General features: G+C 62.3%; 1 protein-coding gene across 1 annotated transcript; it reads left to right on the forward strand.

Moving 5' to 3' along the window:
- The first annotated feature begins 5,551 nt into the window (after nt 1-5,551).
- On the forward strand, nt 5,552-15,964 carry KREMEN2 (kringle containing transmembrane protein 2). Its single transcript, XM_048855689.2, has 8 exons — nt 5,552-6,425; nt 11,200-11,466; nt 11,563-11,687; nt 11,785-11,938; nt 13,169-13,501; nt 14,110-14,247; nt 14,519-14,591; nt 14,916-15,964. The coding sequence occupies exons 1-8, from the start codon at nt 6,362-6,364 to the stop codon at nt 15,196-15,198; spliced, it is 1,437 nt and encodes a 478-aa protein (XP_048711646.1). The 5' UTR covers nt 5,552-6,361; the 3' UTR covers nt 15,199-15,964.
- Nucleotides 15,965-17,815: the final 1,851 nt, after the last annotated feature.

Here is a 17,815-nt window from a genome sequence, read left to right on the forward strand (position 1 = left end):
GCATATGTCAAAATTTGCAAGTAAATGTCTTTCATTCAAACTCTAATACGTCCACGCCCACCATTTTTCCTCGCTGCTCATTTCGATGATTATCGATGGAAATATTTTTTTGTCAGTTTGTCTGTGTTTGGTGAAATTGACATTTACCAGCAGTCACCGGTACAAATGGAACATATGAAACATTTTGATTTTACTGTGAAACCTATTTTACTGCGTGTGATTAAATTATCATGGCAAATTTTAAACGGTCAAAATGGAAACGAAATGATTTTATGCAAACGAAACATGTTCGATTGACCTAAAATGATTGATTTTCATGGAAAATGTTTTTTTTGTTTTTACCCATTTGGAATGAAAACAAATTCCCAAATCACAGAATTGTCCACAAAACTGATTGGTCGGGTTCCCGCACATTGTCGTAAACCTGCAGGCCTCATTGCCAACAGAAATCGCCAACGACTAGAGTTTAATAGGTTTCAGAGGAGCAGCCGTGTTAGTCTGTATCCGTAAAAAGAACAGGAGGACTTGTGGCACCTTAGAGACTAACCATTTGAGCATAATGCATCCGATGAAGTGAGCTGGAGCTCACGAAAGCTTATGCTCTAATAAATTGGTTAGTCTCTAAGGTGCCACAATCCTCCTTTTTTTAGAGTTTAATAGGCATCACAGGCAAAAAAAAAATCAAGCTATCCAGAGTTAGACAAGAAAGGATTCAAATAACTGGCAGTGGTTTAACACTCATGCTTCAAACCGCGAGCTGGGGGTGGTCAGGAACACACTCTTTCCGGGCGTGTTATACCAGAGCTGTCCACTGGGGGGGGCCCTTGTATATTCCTCTGAAGCAGAGGGGACTGGGTACTGTGGGAAACCAGATACTGGCTAGATGGGCCCATGGGTCTGATCCAGGGGGACAGGGAGGAGGTGGGATACTGGCATAAATGGCCTGGGGGTTTTTAGCCCATGAGAGTCACAACTGATTGGAAAGAAAGAAAGAAAAAGAAAAAGAAAAAGAAAGAAAGAAAGAAAGAAAGAAAGAAAGAAAGAAAGAAAGAAAGAAAGAAAGAAATGTTATCTATTGGGGGAACACATGGCAAAGGGGGAATTGCTGCTCAGGCTGGTCCAAAGAACTCGGTGTTTGCTATGAAAGGGTCGAAAGAAAGGACAAAAAGTGTGTGTGTGTGGGGGGGGTTCACCCCAAAAATTTTCGAACAAAATGACAAAAACTAGGGGGAAAATGTAGAGCGAAATGAACACATTCGATTTGTTTCCTGCAGCCTTTACAAAGAAAGGACAAAACCAGGATATTTCTCCCTCACTTTTTTTTCTATAAAGAATGACAAAACTTGGGCTTTCCACAAACACTTTTGAGAAGGAAATTAACAAAGTAGGTTTGTTCCCGCCAAAACGCAGAAAGTGATGGTTTGGTTTTAGCCACTGGATGGCGCCGTGACCACACGCATTACGGGTGCGAGCCAACGTCCAGGGAAGCCAATGGGATGCTCCTGCCGCCCGTCTGCCCCTACCTGCAACCCCCTGGGTGAGGCGGCCTCTCACCCCGACTCCCAGCAGAAGAAAGTTGGACTCATGGCTGAAGACTGGCGTGAGTCGCGTCAACTGCTGTCCCAAGATGGCTTCCTTGACCACTCGCAATATGGCCGCCTTCGCCCCCCACACCCCTCGACATCGCCAGCCTGCTGTCAGCCTTGGCGCACCGTGGGTTGGCGGGAGCCATCGCACAGGCTCTCGCGAGCTGGCCGCCTTCGCCTTCCCGTGATGCAGGCCTCCGGGCTGCTCTGGGTCTCGCTGCCCAAGGTTGGCGTGAGTCACGTCAAGCTCCCCGCAGGGGGACGGGCAGGCGCGAGCCAGACGGGGCCCTGGTGCTGTCTCCTGGCCGATGTCTCTCCGACCGGGGCCTGCGGAACCTTCTGCCACTGGACCTCCCAGCACCGGGCCCTCTCCTCGGGCTGGGCCCGCCGTGGGGCTGCCCAGGGCAGGCCCCCAAGCGCCGGTAGGGCCAGCCTATCCCAGGGCTGGCATCTCCGGCGCGGGCAGCCATCTTGTCATGCACCTCGGGAACGTCTCTCCCAGCCCCTGGGGATTGTGGGGGGCTCCCTGGAGGAGGAACTGGGGAACCCTGCTGGAGAAAGATGGGAGAGATTAGAGGGTTGTGGAAATGCGAGCAGGACACCCCAGAATAAGCCCAGGCCCCACCCAGTACCCCCCGTTCCACAGTTTTTGGCCTCAGCCCCCTACCCCCATCCAGCCCCTCAGAGCTGGGAAAGAACCCAGGAGTCCTGGCTGCTAGCTCCCCACCCCACTAGACACCGCTCCCCTCCCAGAGGCAGGGAAAGAACCCAGGCGTCCTGGCTCCCAGCCCCGCCTGCCCCAAGGCCCACTCTGTTCACACTCTCTCATTAAGCACTGTCTCTCTGGTGCCAGCCCGACAGGACGGAGCTGCCCAACCGGTTCCCGGTGCCGGCGGGGGGAGGGTGGGATCGTCGAAAGCCCCCACACAACCCGCTCCCACCATGCGCTCTTCCCAGAGGCAGCCGGGCTCCTTGCCCCACCCCCACACCAAATTCCAGCTCCCCTCCTGCTCCCAGAGCTGCGGAGAGAACCCAAAAGTCCTGGCTCCCAGCCCCCTCCCCCCCCCCCGCTCTAACCACTAGACCCCACTCCCCTCCCAGAGCTGGGGATAGAACCCAGGAGTCCTGGGAGCGTGCCCCCTCCCCTCCCACGATCTCAGTCCTGGGGTGCTCCCAGGCTCAAGGAGATCGGGTTTGGCTCCCAGCTCCCCGCCCTGCGCCCCATTCCCTGAAGAATTATCATGTGGCTACTTGGTGTGAACCTGAGACACTGGGGGCCGGTGACCCCCAGCAAAATTCCCCCAGGAGTCAGACCCAGGAGTCAGAGCAGGGCAGGGCGGTGGCTCCCTGCATCCTTCAGACCGACAATCCCGGCCCGTGCGCGCTGAGAACTTACCGGGCCCGGCTACCCGGCGAGCCAGGACCCCGGGCTCAGCCTGCAGGGCTGCAGAACCGCCGTGTAGACGGGATCTCCGGAGCCCGGGTCCCAACCTGCGCCCCGACGGCCACAGGGCAAGTCTGGAGCCCCGACTCGGCCCCCCCCCAGGCTCGGGGACTCGGCCCCGTGTGGACGCACCCCTGGAGCCCAGCGGCGAGAAGACAAAGGAGTGGCGCCCATCCGAGGGGCGCGCCTGGTTCACCCCGACCCCGAGGCGAGGGGGACGGGCTGTGGGTATTTTACACCCTGGGACTAGTACGGTTAGGTCCCAACTTTGATCCTGGTTATTTCTCAGCAGTTCCTCTATGTGCATGTGGGGTAACTGGTTAGATCCCCACAGCAACCCGATCGCAAGAGCCCCCACTGCTCCCTCCTCACGGCACTGCCTGGCATGCGACACCCCGGTGGGGGGACGTTACCCTTCCGGCTCCCAGAACCAGGGGGCAAAATGTCCCTGCTGGGGTTGGCTTCGCCGGCCTTGGGCCCAGCTGTTGGCATCGCAGCTTCTCAAGGACTCGTTGAATGCACAGCCCGCCCTGCTCTAGCCCACCAGCTCCCACTCCCCTCCCAGGAGTCCTGGCTCCCAGCCCCGTCTGCTCTAACCACTAGATCCCACTCCCCTCCCAGAGCTGGGGACAGAACCCAGGAGTCCTGGCTCCCAGACCCCCTGCTCTAACCCACACTCCTCTCCCAGAGCCGGGAATAGAACCCAGGAGTCCTGGCTCCCAGACCCCCTGCTCTAACCCACAGTCCTCTCCCAGAGCCGGGGATAGAACCCAGGAGTCCTGGCTCCCAGCCCCGTCTGCTCTAACCACTAGATCCCACTCCCCTCCCAGATCTGGGGATAGAACCCAGGAGTCCTGGCTCCCAGCCCCGTCTGCTCTAACCACTAGATCCCACTCCCCTCCCAGATCTGGGGAGAGAACCCAGGAGTCCTGGCTCCAAGGGCCCCTGCTCGAACCTACTAGCCCCCACTCCCCTCCCAGAGCTGGGGAGAGAACCCAGGAGTCCTGGCTCCCAGCCCCCCTCGCTCCAACGGACAAGGCGTGTGTCCCGCGCGTCCTCCTCGGGGCCTATTCTGTGGGTTCCAAGGCCTGGGAATTAAGTCGGCGACGTCGCCCGGGGGTGTGACCCCCCCCCCCGCCAGGTGACGTAGATTTACCGACCGGACCCCCGGCCAAGGCCTGTCTACACGGACCCGCTGCGGCTGCTGGAGCGTTTCGTGTGGAGACCAGCCCGGCGACGGATCAGAGCTGCCTCGGGGGGTTGGCGTGGCTGGCGTGGGGTGGGACGGCCAGGCGGTGGGTGCCCGCGGCCGGCGGGGGGCAGCAGCAGTGAGGCTGGGGGGACGGGTTTGAGATTGTGGGGAGTGGGGTTAGGGCAGGGGGGGAGTGGGCTGGGAGCCAGGACTCCTGGGTTCTCCCTTTGGGGTTTCTGGTTGATTCTCCCTTCATTGCTCTCCCAGCTCCCACCTGCAGCCCCCATCGCCCCCCCCGCCCCACCCCAGGGGATTCTGGGGCCTCCATTCCCAGAACAGGTCCCCGCAGGCCCCGGCTCCCAGCCACTTTGTTCTCCCGGCACGGAAACCCCCGGACACCAATCGCTCAGACAGGGCCGCCCTGCCCCCCCGTCCCCCAACCCCCCAGCTCTGCCGGTGCCCCTCACTCCCGACCCGCAGCCCCCTGATAGCTCAGCCCTGGGCTCCCCCCCCCCAGCTCTGCCGGTGCCCCTCACTCCCGACCCGCAGCCCCCTGATAGCCCAGCCCTGGGCTCCCCCCCCCAGCCCTGCCGGTGCCCCTCACTCCCGACCCGCAGCTCCCTGCCAGCCCAGCCCTGACCCGCCCCCCCAGCTCTGCCGGTGCCCCTCACTCCCGACCCGCAGCCCCCTGATAGCCCAGCCCTGGGCTCCCCCCCCCAGCCCTGCCGGTGCCCCTCACTCCCGACCCGCAGCCCCCTGATAGCCCAGCCCTGGGCTCCCCCCCCCAGCCCTGCCGGTGCCCCTCACTCCCGACCCGCAGCTCCCTGCCAGCCCAGCCCTGACCCGCCCCCCCAGCTCTGCCGGTGCCCCTCACTCCCGACCCGCAGCTCCCTGATAGCCCAGCCCTGACCCGCCCCCCCCAGCTCTGCCGGTGCCCCTCACTCCCGACCCACAGCCCCCTGTTAGCCCAGACTGGAACCCACCGGGGCCTGGGTTAGAGCAGGGAGGCTGGGAGCCAGGACTCCTGGGTTCTCTCCTTTGCTCCGGGAAGGGAGTGGGGTCTACTGGTTAGAGCCGGAGGAAGCGGGGGGAGCTAGGACGCCTGGGTTCTCTCCCCAGCGCTGGGAGGGAAGTGGGCTCTAGTGGGTTAGAGCAGGGAGGGGGGCCGGACTCCTGGGTTCTCTCCCCGAGCTCCGAGGCCGGGCGGAGCTGGCTGCCGCTCCCAGCCGCCTGGCCGGCATCCCAGGCAGGGCTCGGATTTCAAGGGCTGCGGGAGATGTGAGGCGGCGTGGGCCCTCCCCGTGGGGGTGGAGGGGTGGGGGTGGGAGCTGGGACGTCCCGGGGGGGGGTGGGCGGGGAGACTCCGTGTCCCACGACCGGGGCTGGAGACGGGGCCAATGGAGCAGGCGGAGCCCAGCGGGGAGCTGTGCGCCCCTTGTGCGGGGCATCGGACCCGGCCAGCCCCCTAGCCCGGCACTCGCGCCCCCCCCCCGCCCCCCGGGGCAGGGCAGGTGGGGATCCGGATCGGAGCCGGCTTCGGAGCAGATCGCAGCGGGGAGACCGTCTCCACGGGGCTCCGAACCGGGACCTGAACCAGACCGGACCCAGCCCAGGATCCACTGGGTCCCAGAGCCGCTGGGTGGCTGGGAAGCCACAAGGACCCGAGCCCGGCAGCCCCTGCTCTGGGGATCCACTCAGATCAGAACTTAGCTCCGGGGCCAGGGATCCCAGGATGGGACCCACTGGGATCCACTCATGAAAGGATCCACCTGGGACCCCAGCCCACATTCCCTTCAGATCCCACCCGGGGCTTGATCCATCCAATCACAGGATCCACTGGGACCACAGCCTGGTCAGGACTTGGGATCCACTGGGATCCTGGATCTCCCAGGACGACAGGATTGCCACCGACCCCGGGGGTCATAGATCCTTCCCCTTCCCCGGCTACAGGATCTGCCCTGGGAATCTGCTTCCTCGCCCTCCCTGCACTGACCTGGGAGAGGCTCCCCAAGGGTCACCAGATCTGTTGGGATCCCAGGAGCACTGGATCTGCCCTGCCCACGCGCTGGCGGCCCCATTGGATAAGGGGGCAGATCCCTGCGCTGGCTCCCCCTTCTGGCGGGGCCGCCTGGAGTCGAGATGTTCTGGATTCGTGGATTCCTTCTTCTGTTCCTAGGGAGCTCGACCGGGCTTCAGGGAGAAGGTGAGTCCCTGCCTCTGATCCCAGGACTCCTGGGTTCTCTCCCCAGCTCTGGGAGGGGAGTGGGGTTTAGTGGGCTAGAATAGGGGGACTGGGAGTCAGGACTCCTGGGTTCCATCCCTGGCTCTAGGAGGGGAGTGGGGTCTTGTGGTTAGAGCAGGGTGGGTGGGAGCCAGGACTCCTGGGTTCTGTCCCTGGCTCTGGGAGGGGAGTGGGGTCTGGTGGTTAGAGGGCAGGGGAGGCTGGGAACCAGGACTCCTGGGTTCTGTCCCTGGAGATCTTTGTGCTTCAGTGTCCCATGCAGGGGTTGATCTGGGGGTGTATATGAAGGGCAGGGGGGTAGCGTTACACCCTGCAGGGGGGCATTGGGAGGCGGGGGCCATAACATCCCTCGCCCCAGAGATCCACCCCCTGTGTGGGCGCCTCGGGAGGTGGAGGGCAGGGCTGGGCAGAGGGCTGTCAGCTGTGGAAGGAGGATCCCCGGCCTGCCAACCTCCCACCAGCCAGACACCAGCCAATTTCCCCTCCTCCCCACATGGCTGCCAGGCCCCCCAGAGGGGACAGGCCCCAGCCCCCTGAGCCAGCCAGTCCCTGCCTTGGGGCCCGACGAGACCAGACAATACACGCTTTGGAGAGGGTTTAGCCGAGGGCCAAGGCACCATATGCTGGCGCGAAAGAAACAGGCTAAACGGGGCTAGGTGGGGTTACAGCTTGGCAGACAGAGGGGGAAATACACAGTGCTGTGGGGCTGGGAAGGGGGTGCCTTGCTCCAGGGAGCAGGGGAGGGGATGCGGCGGGGGGCGCTGTGTGGCAGGGAGCAGGGGGGCGGGGGCCTTGGCAGGGAGCACCGTGGGGCTGGGGCTCGGCAGGGGGTGCCATGAGCAGGAAGCAGGGCAGAGGGCTTGGCAGTGGGTGCCGTGTCACAGGAAGTGGGGGTCGGGGGGGGGACTGCCATGTGTCCATCCCCCCCACTCCTCCATCCATCCATCCTCACACACCCTCCATCTCTCCAATCTGAACCGCGGGTCTCTCTGCCAGCAGCCCACCCCTCCAGCTCTCTGTGTGAGCAGCAGCTCTGGCCCACCCTGTACCCCAAGGGAGTGGGGGGCTGGCGGGGTATGGGGAGTCCCCACAAATCTATTTCTCAGGCAGCCAGGGCAATGGAAACTCAGATCCCAGCCACCCCGGGGAGAGGGCATCCCATGATCCAGGAGATGCCACATTTTATAACCCAGAACCAATGTCTGGAACCTGTGCCCAGTTTGGGGAATCACTGCTTGGCACAGACCGGAGCTGGCTGCTCTAAGCCATGAGCTGGGGATAGAACCCAGGAGTCCTGGCTCCCCACCCTGCTCCCAGCTCTGACCACCAGACCCCCAATCCCCTCCCACAGCCAGGGAGAGAACCCGGGAGTTCTGCCTCCCAGCCCCCCTGCTCTAACCCACTTGACCCTACTCCCCTCCCAAAGCCAGGGAGAGAACCCAGGAGTCCTGGCTCCCAGCCCCCCTGCTCTAACCCACCAACCCCCACTTCCCTCCCAGAGCCAGGGAGAGAACCCAGGAGTCCTGCCTCCCCCTTCCTCTTTTCCCCTCCCCTCCTCTCCAGGGTGAACCCCATTTCTTACCACTACCCTGCTCCCTGCTGGGAGTTAAGGCTGCAGACAGCTGCATGGACCAGCTGCCAGGCGCCAGGAAACCTATCGCCTCCTGTGGCAGGCTCCGCGCCCGCCCCACAAAGCCCCTTGTGAGGGATCAGAGCCCCCCACGGCGCCACCCCCCCCTCCCAACCACCTGTCCATCATAACACCGGCTATTTTCATGCATGACAACAGGTGGGGCCGGTCCCCAGAGCCCCGCGTCTGCTGTGGGGGCTCTGAAACGGGGAGGTGTGTGTGTGGGGGGGGGTCTGGTTACAGGTTTTTTGGGGGGAAGCTCCTGCCCTGGAGGGGAGGAAGAATGGGCTAGATGGGCCCTGATGGGGCATCTCCATCTTTGCTGGGGAATACACTGTTGATAGAACCCAGGAGTCCTGGCTCCCAGCCCCCCACCTCTCCCTGCTCAAACTCACAAGACCCTTCTCCCCTCCCAGAGCTGAGGACAGAATTCCCAGCTCTGGGAGGGGAGTGGGGTCTAGTGGTTAGAGCTGGGGGGCGGACGGACTGGGAGCCAGGACTCCTGGGTTCTCTCCCCAGCTCTGGGAGGGGAGTGGGGTCTAGTGGTTAGAGCTGGGGGGGCGGATGGACTGGGAGCCAGGACTCCTGGGTTCTCTCCCCAGCTCTGGGAGGGGAGTGGGGTCTAGTGGTTAGAGCTGGGGGGCGGACAGACTGGGAGCCAGGACTCCTGGGTTCTCTCCCCAGCTCTGGGAGGGGAGTGGGGTCTTCTTCTCCCTGTGCTTTTAGGGCTTTCATGGCTCCCATCCTGTTTCCTGTGCTGGTGACGTGGTGTGTGGCAGGGCTGCCCGCCCCCACACCCTCCCAGACCAGCATCTCTCGGGAGGGGAAGCACTCCAGCTCTTCCAGCTGTCACAGCCCTTCCAGATGTGGCAGGCCATGAAATGGGCCCGGATCCCGCCCCACCCTGCCGCAGCTCTGCTATCAGGAGTCTGAAAAAGGCAGACACCTGCCCTGCTCTAGCCACTAGACCCCACTCCCCTCCCAGAGCCAGAGATAGAACCCAGGTGTCCCAGCTCCCCCCACCCCCCACACACTCTAACCCACTCGACCCCACTCCCTTGCCAGAGATGGGGAGAGAACCCAGGAATCCTGACTCCCAGCTCCCCCTGCTCTAACCATTACCTTGTAATCACCTGCTGTTCATATGCTGATCTACCGGTTCGCTATCAGGATAGGATCATCCAGACTGTCTGTTCTCCCAGCAGAGATGGAGCCACCCCATCAGGGCCTAGCTCGCCTGTTCCCACCCGGGGCTGGATCCTCCCTGGCAAACTGCTCTGTAATCCGGTCCCGTCACGCCTAACTCCTCCACCCCTTCACCGCCCTGCAGCTAGATGCGTCTCCTGATTCATCTTGGGGCGAGCCGGAGCTCTGAGCCATGGCTCTCTGCTGGGCAGCGTCATCACGCTCAGCTGTTAAGTATAACCTCCCCGGGAAGGCCCCCCGCAACTTCTCACGCCTTGGAAGGGCTCCAGGGCTGATGCCAGGCCCTCGGCTGGGTTTTCCAAAAGCGCCGCCCGGAGACAGGAGCATGTCTCCAGCTTGTCCATCCCTCCACTCTCCAGACCCTTCAGGTGTCCTTTATGGGATGAACCTCTTCACCGACGGTCCATCCTTCCCTCCAGCTTCCAACATCGTTCATCCCTCCAGCATCTCAACATCTTCATCCCCTCCTCCATCCCTCCATCTTCCCCATCGTCCATTCTCCATGCAAACCCTCATCTTCCATTGATTTCAAATATCTTAAAGCCAGAAGGCACCATCGCATCTGACCTCCCAGATAACCCAGGTAGGAGACGTTCGCCCAGTGACCCCCTGAATTGAACCTAATAACGTGTGTGTTGACTAAAGTATCTTCCACCAGGAAGACCTCCAGTCTTGACGTGACGCCACCAAGCAATGGAGAATCCACCATTTCCCTGGAGAGGTTGTCCCAATGGATAATCACCCGCGCTGTTAAAAATCGGGTGGTTCATTTCTAGTCTGAATTTGTCTGGCTTCAACGACCAGCCATTGGTTCTTTCTCTGCCTTCCTCCACTCGATCTGAAGAGCTTTTTAATAGTCTGGATTTTCTCCCCGTGAAGGTGCTTTATCCATCATGTTCAAGTCACCTCTGGATCTCTTCAAGACGCTCAACAGACTGAGCTCGTTAAGTCTCTCGCTCTCAGGCATTTTCTCCAGCCGTCGGATCATTTTCCTGGCTCTTCCCTGCCCCCTCTCCAGTCTTCCAACCTTCTCTATAAAATGTGCACCCCAGCAGTGGGTGCAATGTTCTGGTGCCGGTCTCACCACTGGTGTAAAGTCACCTCCCGGCTCCCACTCGCTACTGCCCTGGTGATACGCCCAAGGGTCGCATGCCACCTGCTTGCCATCGGTGTCTTCTCAGATGCTTCATCTTTCCCTGGCATCTTCTCTGGTGCTCTCACCCAATGTGGTCTTCTCCCAAGGCCCACCCTCCTTTGCTGGATCCCATGTGGGTGTAGGACAGTCTTGCAATTGTCGGTGGCTCCTCAAAGCTTGTTCCAAGAATGGCCATCTGTTTGTCCTGGGGTTGGGAAGGAGACGCGGCTGGTTGACTCCATCCATCGCTCGACCCCTGGCTTTCTCCTCCAGTTGGAGTTGTCTGGGGTAGGAGACAGCACTTGGTCCTTCGTTCCTTGCGGCTTCACGACCAAAATATTCCTCCAGCGTCTTCCCCACTACATCGACCCACCTACTCCAACCTCCCAGTGCGGAGCAACAAGCCAGAAGGCGTCCAGTTAAAGAACCCAGGAGTCCTGCAGTCCTCAGCTGGTGTAAACCAGCATAGCTCAGTTGGCTTCCAGATGGCAGGACTCCTGGTTTCTTTCCCCGGCTGTGGGAGGAGTGTGGTTAGAGTGGGAGGGCTGGGAGCTAGGACTCCTGGGTTCTCTCTGGGGTCTGGTGGGCTACAGTGAGAGGGGTGGGAGTCAGAACTCCTGGGTTCCCTCCCCGGCTCTGGGAAGAGACGTGGGGGGCTGGGAGCCAGGACTCCTGGGTTCTCTCTGGGGTCTGGTGGGCTAGTGTGAGAGGGCTGGGCATCAGGACTCCTGGGTTCGCTAACCCAGCTCTCTTTCCTCCCCCAGCGCCCTCCGAGTGCTTCACGGTGAACGGCGCCGATTACCGGGGGGCCCAGAACCACACGTCCCCCGACGGCCGGGGCCAGCCCTGCCTCTACTGGAACCAGACCCAGAAGCACGCCTACAACACGGCCAAGTACCCCAACGGGGAGTGGGGCCTGGGCAGCCACAACGCCTGCCGGAACCCGGACGGGGACGTCCAGCCCTGGTGTTACGTCCTTGAGACCGAGGAGGGGATCTACTGGAAATACTGCGACATCCCCAGCTGCCACAGTGAGCTCCGGCGGGAGGGAATGGCAGGGGTGCCGGGCTGCGGGGGGGGCAGGGGGGGGACTCGTTACACCCTAACCCCGTCTGTCCTCCCCTCAGTGCCCGGGTACATCGGCTGCTTCCTGGACTCAGGCAACCCCCCGGCACTGAGTGGAAGCAGCGGCACCTCCAGCAAACTGACCATCCAAGTCTGCATCCGCTATTGCCGGAAGAGAGGGTACAAGGTAACCCCCCCCCTTCCGGCCCCCCCCGCCCCGAGCCAGCCAGTCTCCCTGCCCTGGGGCCGGGTGGCAGGGGGATTGAACCCTTTGCTCCCCGCAGTTCGCCGGTGTGGAGGCCGGGTGCGCCTGCTTCTGCGGCAGCGAGGGGGACCTGCGGTGGGCCCAGCCCGCAGGGGCCGTGGAGTGCGACCAGGTCTGCTTCGGCAAGGCCAGCGAGCTGTGCGGGGGGGACGGCCGCATCGGGGTCTACGACGGTGAGTGGGGTCTGGGGAGGTGAGAGAAGTGTGTGTGGGGGGAATCTAGGGAAGATGGGTATGGGGCTGTGCTGCAGGGAGCAGGGGATCAGCAGGGGGCGCTCTCCCCGGGCAGCCAGGGCCGGCCCCCACGCCCCAGTGTGGCACTAGGGGGCGCTGTGCTGCAGGGAGCGGGGGATCAGCAGGGGGCGCTCTCCCCAGGCAGCCAGGGCCGGCCCTGACGCCCCAGTGCGGCGCTAGGGGGCGCTGTGCTGCAGGGAGCGGGGGATCAGCAGGGGGCGCTCTCCCCGGGCAGCCAGGGCTGGCCCCAGTGCGGCACTAGGGGGCGCTGTGCTGCTGGGAGCGGGGGATCAGCAGGGGGCGCTCTCCCCGGGCAGCCAGGGCCGGCCCCAATGCCCCAGTGCGGAGCTAGGGGGCGCTGTGCTGCAGGGAGCAGGGGATCAGCAGGGGGCGCTCTCCCCTGGCAGTCAGGGCCGGCCCCCACGCCCCAGTGTGGCACTAGGGGGCGCTGTGCTGCAGGGAGCGGGGGATCAGCAGGGGGCGCTCTCCCCGGGCAGCCAGGGCCGGCCCTGACGCCCCAGTGCGGCGCTAGGGGGCGCTGTGCTGCTGGGAGCGGGGGATCAGCAGGGGGCGCTCTCCCCGGGCAGCCAGGGCCGGCCCCCACGCCCCAGTGCGGCGCTAGGGGGCGCTGTGCTGCAGGGAGCAGGGGATCAGCAGGGAGCGCTCTCCCCAGGCAGTCAGGGCCGGCCCCGACGCCCCAGTGCGGCACTAGGGGTCGCTGTGCTGCTGGGAGCAGGGGATCAGCAGGGGGCGCTCTCCCCGGGCAGCCAGGGCCGGCCCCAATGCCCCAGTGTGGCACTAGGGGGCGCTGTGCTGCAGGGAGCGGGGGATCAGCAGGGGGCGCTCTCCCCAGGCAGCCAGGGCCAGCCCCGACGCCCCAGTGCGGCAGTAGGGGGCGCTGTGCTGCAGGGAGCGGGGGATCAGCAGGGGGCGCTCTCCCCAGGCAGCCAGGGCCGGCCCCGACGCCCCAGTGCAGCACTAGGGGGCGCTGTGCTGCAGGGGACGGGGGATCAGCAGGGGCGCTCTCCCCGGGCAGCCAGGGCTGGCCCCAGTGCGGCACTAGGGGGCGCTGTGCTGCAGATCACCATATCCCAGATCATTAACCCTTTCTGCACCTCAGCCCTGTTGGCCTCCCCTCCGCTGCTCACCCCTGCTCTCCCCCCGCTCCAGTGTCTGTGGGGGCCTGCCAGGGGAACTTCAGTGCCCCCTCCGGGGTCATCTACTCCCCGGATTTCCCAGACGACTACGGCCCCGACAGCAATTGTTCCTGGGTCCTGCGCCCGCCGGGCTCCAGCGCCGTGGAGCTCCGCTTCCAGATCTTCGAGATCCGGGACCCCAACGACCGGCTGGAGCTGCAGGATGGGCACAGCCGCCGCCTCCTGGCGCAGTTTGACGGGCATCACCGCCCCGGCCCCGGCCTCCTCCTCCCCACCGACGTCCTTGTCCTCAGCTTCCGCTCCGACCCGCTCCTGCAGGCCCAGGGGTTCGCAGTGGCCTACCGGGGTGAGCGATGCGGCTGAATCTGGGGGGTGGGGGCTGTTCATATGGGCACTGAGATGCGGCCCCTCCGGGGTGGGGCGGCTGGGTAACGCCCACAGAGGGTTCGGAAGCTGCAGCCACCTCAGCCTCCCTGGATTTGGAGGCGGAGGAGGGGGGGCTGCCTTTGAACTCGGATCCTCGTCCCAGGTGCTGCTAATGATGCCCTGGGGGCTGGAGCCGGGGTCTGTAATTAGGCACCTGAACACCTGCATGGGGGCGGGGGGGGGGGGGCTGGGGCGGGGATGTCACTCCTTGGCAGCAGGTATGCGGTCGGACCTGGGAAAATTCCCTCCAGGGAATCCCCTCCTGTCTAATCCTCCCGCCGAGCGCCAGGGCGGGGGGCTCCCTCGGGGGCGCTCTCCCCTGGCTGTCAGGGCTGGCCCCAGTGCGGCGCTAGGGGGCGCCGTGCGGGAGGGTGTGGGGCAGGGGGGCTCCGTAGGAGGCACAGTGGGGTTGGTTGGCTGGGTGGGGGGAGGGCGGGGGCTGGGAGCCAGAACTCCTGGGTCCTGACTCCTGTTGGGACTCCCCGGGGCGGCACTAGGGGGCTCACGGCTGACTCTCTCTCTGTCCAGGGGTGAAGGGCCCCATGCTGGAGACCTCGGAGGGTGACTCCCAGACGTTGCCCAGTGACCTGCTGCAGCCAACCTTCACGGACCAATTCAACTCCAGCTGGACCCGCAGAGCCGATGACATAGCCATCGGGGCAGGAGGTGGGGAATGGGGCACGGGGCCTCTCCCCTCCAGGGGGCGCCGGCTCCGATCCGGACCCAGGGTGGGGGACTGGCTGGCTCTGGGGGGTGAGGAATGGGACACGGGGCCTCTCCCCTCCACTGACCCCAATTCCGGCCTTGCTGAACTTCCACATCCTGCCAGGGGTCTCCCCCACCAGCTAGCATTCAACTGCCCTTACTCACCAACACGGTGCTTTGTCAGCCATTTTTGTAGGTCCTACATAATCTCTACCTTTTCCTTCTTTTTCAGGCTGGATGATGTACACAGCTTCAGGGGCCTTCCTCCTCATGCTCCTCATCATCTCATACCACCTGCGGAAGAGGTGAGATCATGGGACGGGCATGGTGGGTTAGAGCAGGGGGGGCTGGGAGCCAGGACTCCTGGGTTCTGTCCCTGACTCTGGGAGGGAAGTGGGGTCTGGTGGGTTAGAACAGCGGGGCTGGGAGCCAGGACTCCTGGGTTCTGACCCCAGCTCCGGGAGGAAAGTGGGGTCTAGTGGTTGGGGGGGTGGGGGTGGGAGCCAGGACTCCTGGGTTCTGTCCCCAGCTCTGGGAGGGGAGTGGGGTCTGGTGTTTGATGCACTGCCCTCTTGTGGCTGTAGCCAACGCAGCAGCCTGTCCCACCTGCTCCGGGTCTCTCCCTGCAGGACCTGCCTGTTTGTGCAGAAGAAGAGCGGGGGGCTGCCCGGCTCCTTCTCCTCCGCCGCGGGCCCCCGGTGCCGATGCCAGTGCCTGGCGGGGGAGGCCTGGGCTGTGGCCTACCGGCACACGGGGGTGCTGATCTGCACCGGCCACAGCTCCCGGCACCCGCCTCCGCTCCCCGGCTCGGACGACGAGGCTGCCTCCGACTGCGCCTGCCTGTGTCAGAGCTACGAGAACCTGGCGCCCACCAGCCAGTCCTCCCTCAAGTCGCTCCTGTCCCCAAGCTGAGCTGGGGGGTGGGCGGACCCCCGCAGGACACCCCTCCAGAGCCAGGGGGCAACTCCGGAACGAGTGCTTCGGAGGAGAGCTGGGGGGACCCCCAAAACGTGCATTCATGCCCCCAGTGTCTGCTGCCCCCTGCAGCCCCCAACTCCACAGAGACCCCAGAAATGGGGATCACGCTCCCCAGTGTCTCATGCTGCTCTGGAGCTCCACTGCCCTACGAATGGACCCCCCCCCCGCAAATGGGGTGTCTGACTCAGTGTCTGAAACAACTTCTGCAGCCTCGCCAAATCACCGGAGACGTCATCCGAGTTGGGATGGGTGGCCCTGTCTAATGCTCTTCCCCGGGCCCCACGGATGTACCCCAAAATGGGCTTTGTGCCCCCCCCACCAGTGCCTAATGCTATGGCCACCCCTCGACGATGCTGCTGGTTTGACCCACTGAAAGAAGTGGCTCCAATCCAGCCCCAAGGCAGGGGACTGGCTGGCTCAGGGGGGCATGGGATGAGACACGGGGCCTTGCCCTCCCGCAGCCGTAGAAGTGTAGCCCCATGCCATGGGGCATCTATGGACACATATGGGGAGTAGCAGGGAGGGACTGGCTTGCACAGACACTGGGGATCTGTGGACGGGGTGTAGCTCCCCTGTAGGGGGTGCTGTGACCCATGTAAGATGCACAAATACCCCCCCCCCCCCGGGGATCCGCAGCGACATGCCCTGAACCAGCAAGAAAGATGATATGAGAATGAGCCAGATTAAATTATTTTACATATGGGAATGTCTCTTCATTAGCATTGGGGGGAGGGGGCTGAGTTCTCTCCTGGCTCTAGGAGGGCAGTGGGGTTGGTTGGCGGGGTGGGGGGAGGGCAGGGGCTGGGAGCCAGAACTCCTGGGTCCTGACTCCTGTTGGCACGTTGAGGGGAGTTTAGGTTGGGCACAGTTTATTGTGGGCTGAGTGGAGGTTTTATGCTAATGATCTGCTTTGTGTAAATAATTTATGCTGAGGTGACCAGAGGCAGTTGGTTGTATAATCTGCTCTTCCACTGGGAGGTGCATTTATTATGCTAGTGAACCAGATGTTACACAAGAACATAAGAACGGCCCTGCTGGGTCAGACCAAGGGTCCATCTACCCAGTGTCCTGTCTCCCGACAGCGGCTGGTGCCAGGTGCCCCACAGGGAATGAACAGACCAGGGAATCCTCAAGTGATCCATCCCCAGCTTCTGGCAAACACAGGCTGGGGACACCCTCCCTGCCCATCCTGGCTAATAGCCATTGATGGACCGATCCCCCATGAATTTATCTAGTGCTTTTTTGAGCCCTGTTATAGTCTTGGCCTTCACAACATCCTCTGGCAAGGAGTTCCACAGGTCGACTGTGCGTTGTGTGAAGAAATACTTCGTTTTGTTTGTTTTAAACCTGCTGCCTGTTTATTTCATTGGGTGACCCCTAGTTCTTGTGTTATGAGAAGTAGTAAACAATACTTGCTTATCTACTTTCTCCACACCAGTCATGATTTTATAGACCTCAGTCATATCTCCCCTTCGTCATTTCTTTTCCAAGCTGAAAAGTCCCAGTCTCATTAATCTCTCCTCATACGGCAGCCGTTCCAGACCCTAATCATTTTTGTTGCCCTTTTCTGAGATGGGGCGACCTAATCTGCATGCAGTATTCAAAGTGTGGGTGTACCATGGATTTATATAGGGCAATATGATATTTTCTGTCTGATTATCTCTCTCCCTTTCCTAATGGTCCCAACGTTCGGTTCGCTTTTTTGACGCGGCTGCACATTGCGTGGCTGTTCTCAGAGACCGCTCCCCAGTGACTCCGAGATCTCTTTCCTGGGTGGGAACAGCTCATGCAGACCCCACCATTTTACACACATAGCTGGGATGATGTTTTCCGACGTGCATTACTTTGCATTGATCATCATTGAATGTCATCGGCCAGTTTGTTGCCCCGTCCCCCAGTTTTGCGAGAGCCCTTTGCAGCTCTTCACCGCCTGCCTGGGACTTAACTGTCTCCAGTGGTTGGGGCCACCTGCAAAGGTTGCCACCTCCCTGTTTGCCTCTTTTCCCAACTCATGGGTGAATACGTTGAACAGGACGGGGCCCAGCTCAGGCCCCCGGGGGACCCCGCTAGCTACCGCTCCCCACTCTGAAGGCTGACCACCTATTGCCACCCTTTGTTTCCTGTTGACCAGCTCCCGACCCAGGGGAGGCCCTTGCGGCTCACTCGGCTTGAGAGCCCTCGGGGTGGGACCTTGACAGGCTTCCTGAAGAGCTAAGGAGGCTATCTCTGCCTAGGACATTTGCATGCATTATGCTAATAAGGGGGCGTGGCCTGCTGCTGAAAGGCAAAGGCCACCACCTGCCAGGGTGAGAGTCCGCTGAGGAGGGGAACGGGGCCGGCCTATTTGCGGCAAGGCTCTGGGCCGTCTCTTGGGGCGTGGCCTATACGCACTATGCAAATGAGCGAATTCCCGAGCCCCCCCCCCCCGGCCCAATAGGCAGCAAATACTATATTATGCTAATGAGGGACCTTCGGTTGAAGCTATAGGCGTGGCCTGTATGGAATATGCAAATAATCGAACTCTTGGCTTCTAAGACCGCCACCCGCTGAG

The sequence above is a fragment of the Caretta caretta genome, chromosome 6, assembly GCF_965140235.1.
Source record: "Caretta caretta isolate rCarCar2 chromosome 6, rCarCar1.hap1, whole genome shotgun sequence".
Taxonomy (NCBI): domain Eukaryota; kingdom Metazoa; phylum Chordata; order Testudines; family Cheloniidae; genus Caretta; species Caretta caretta.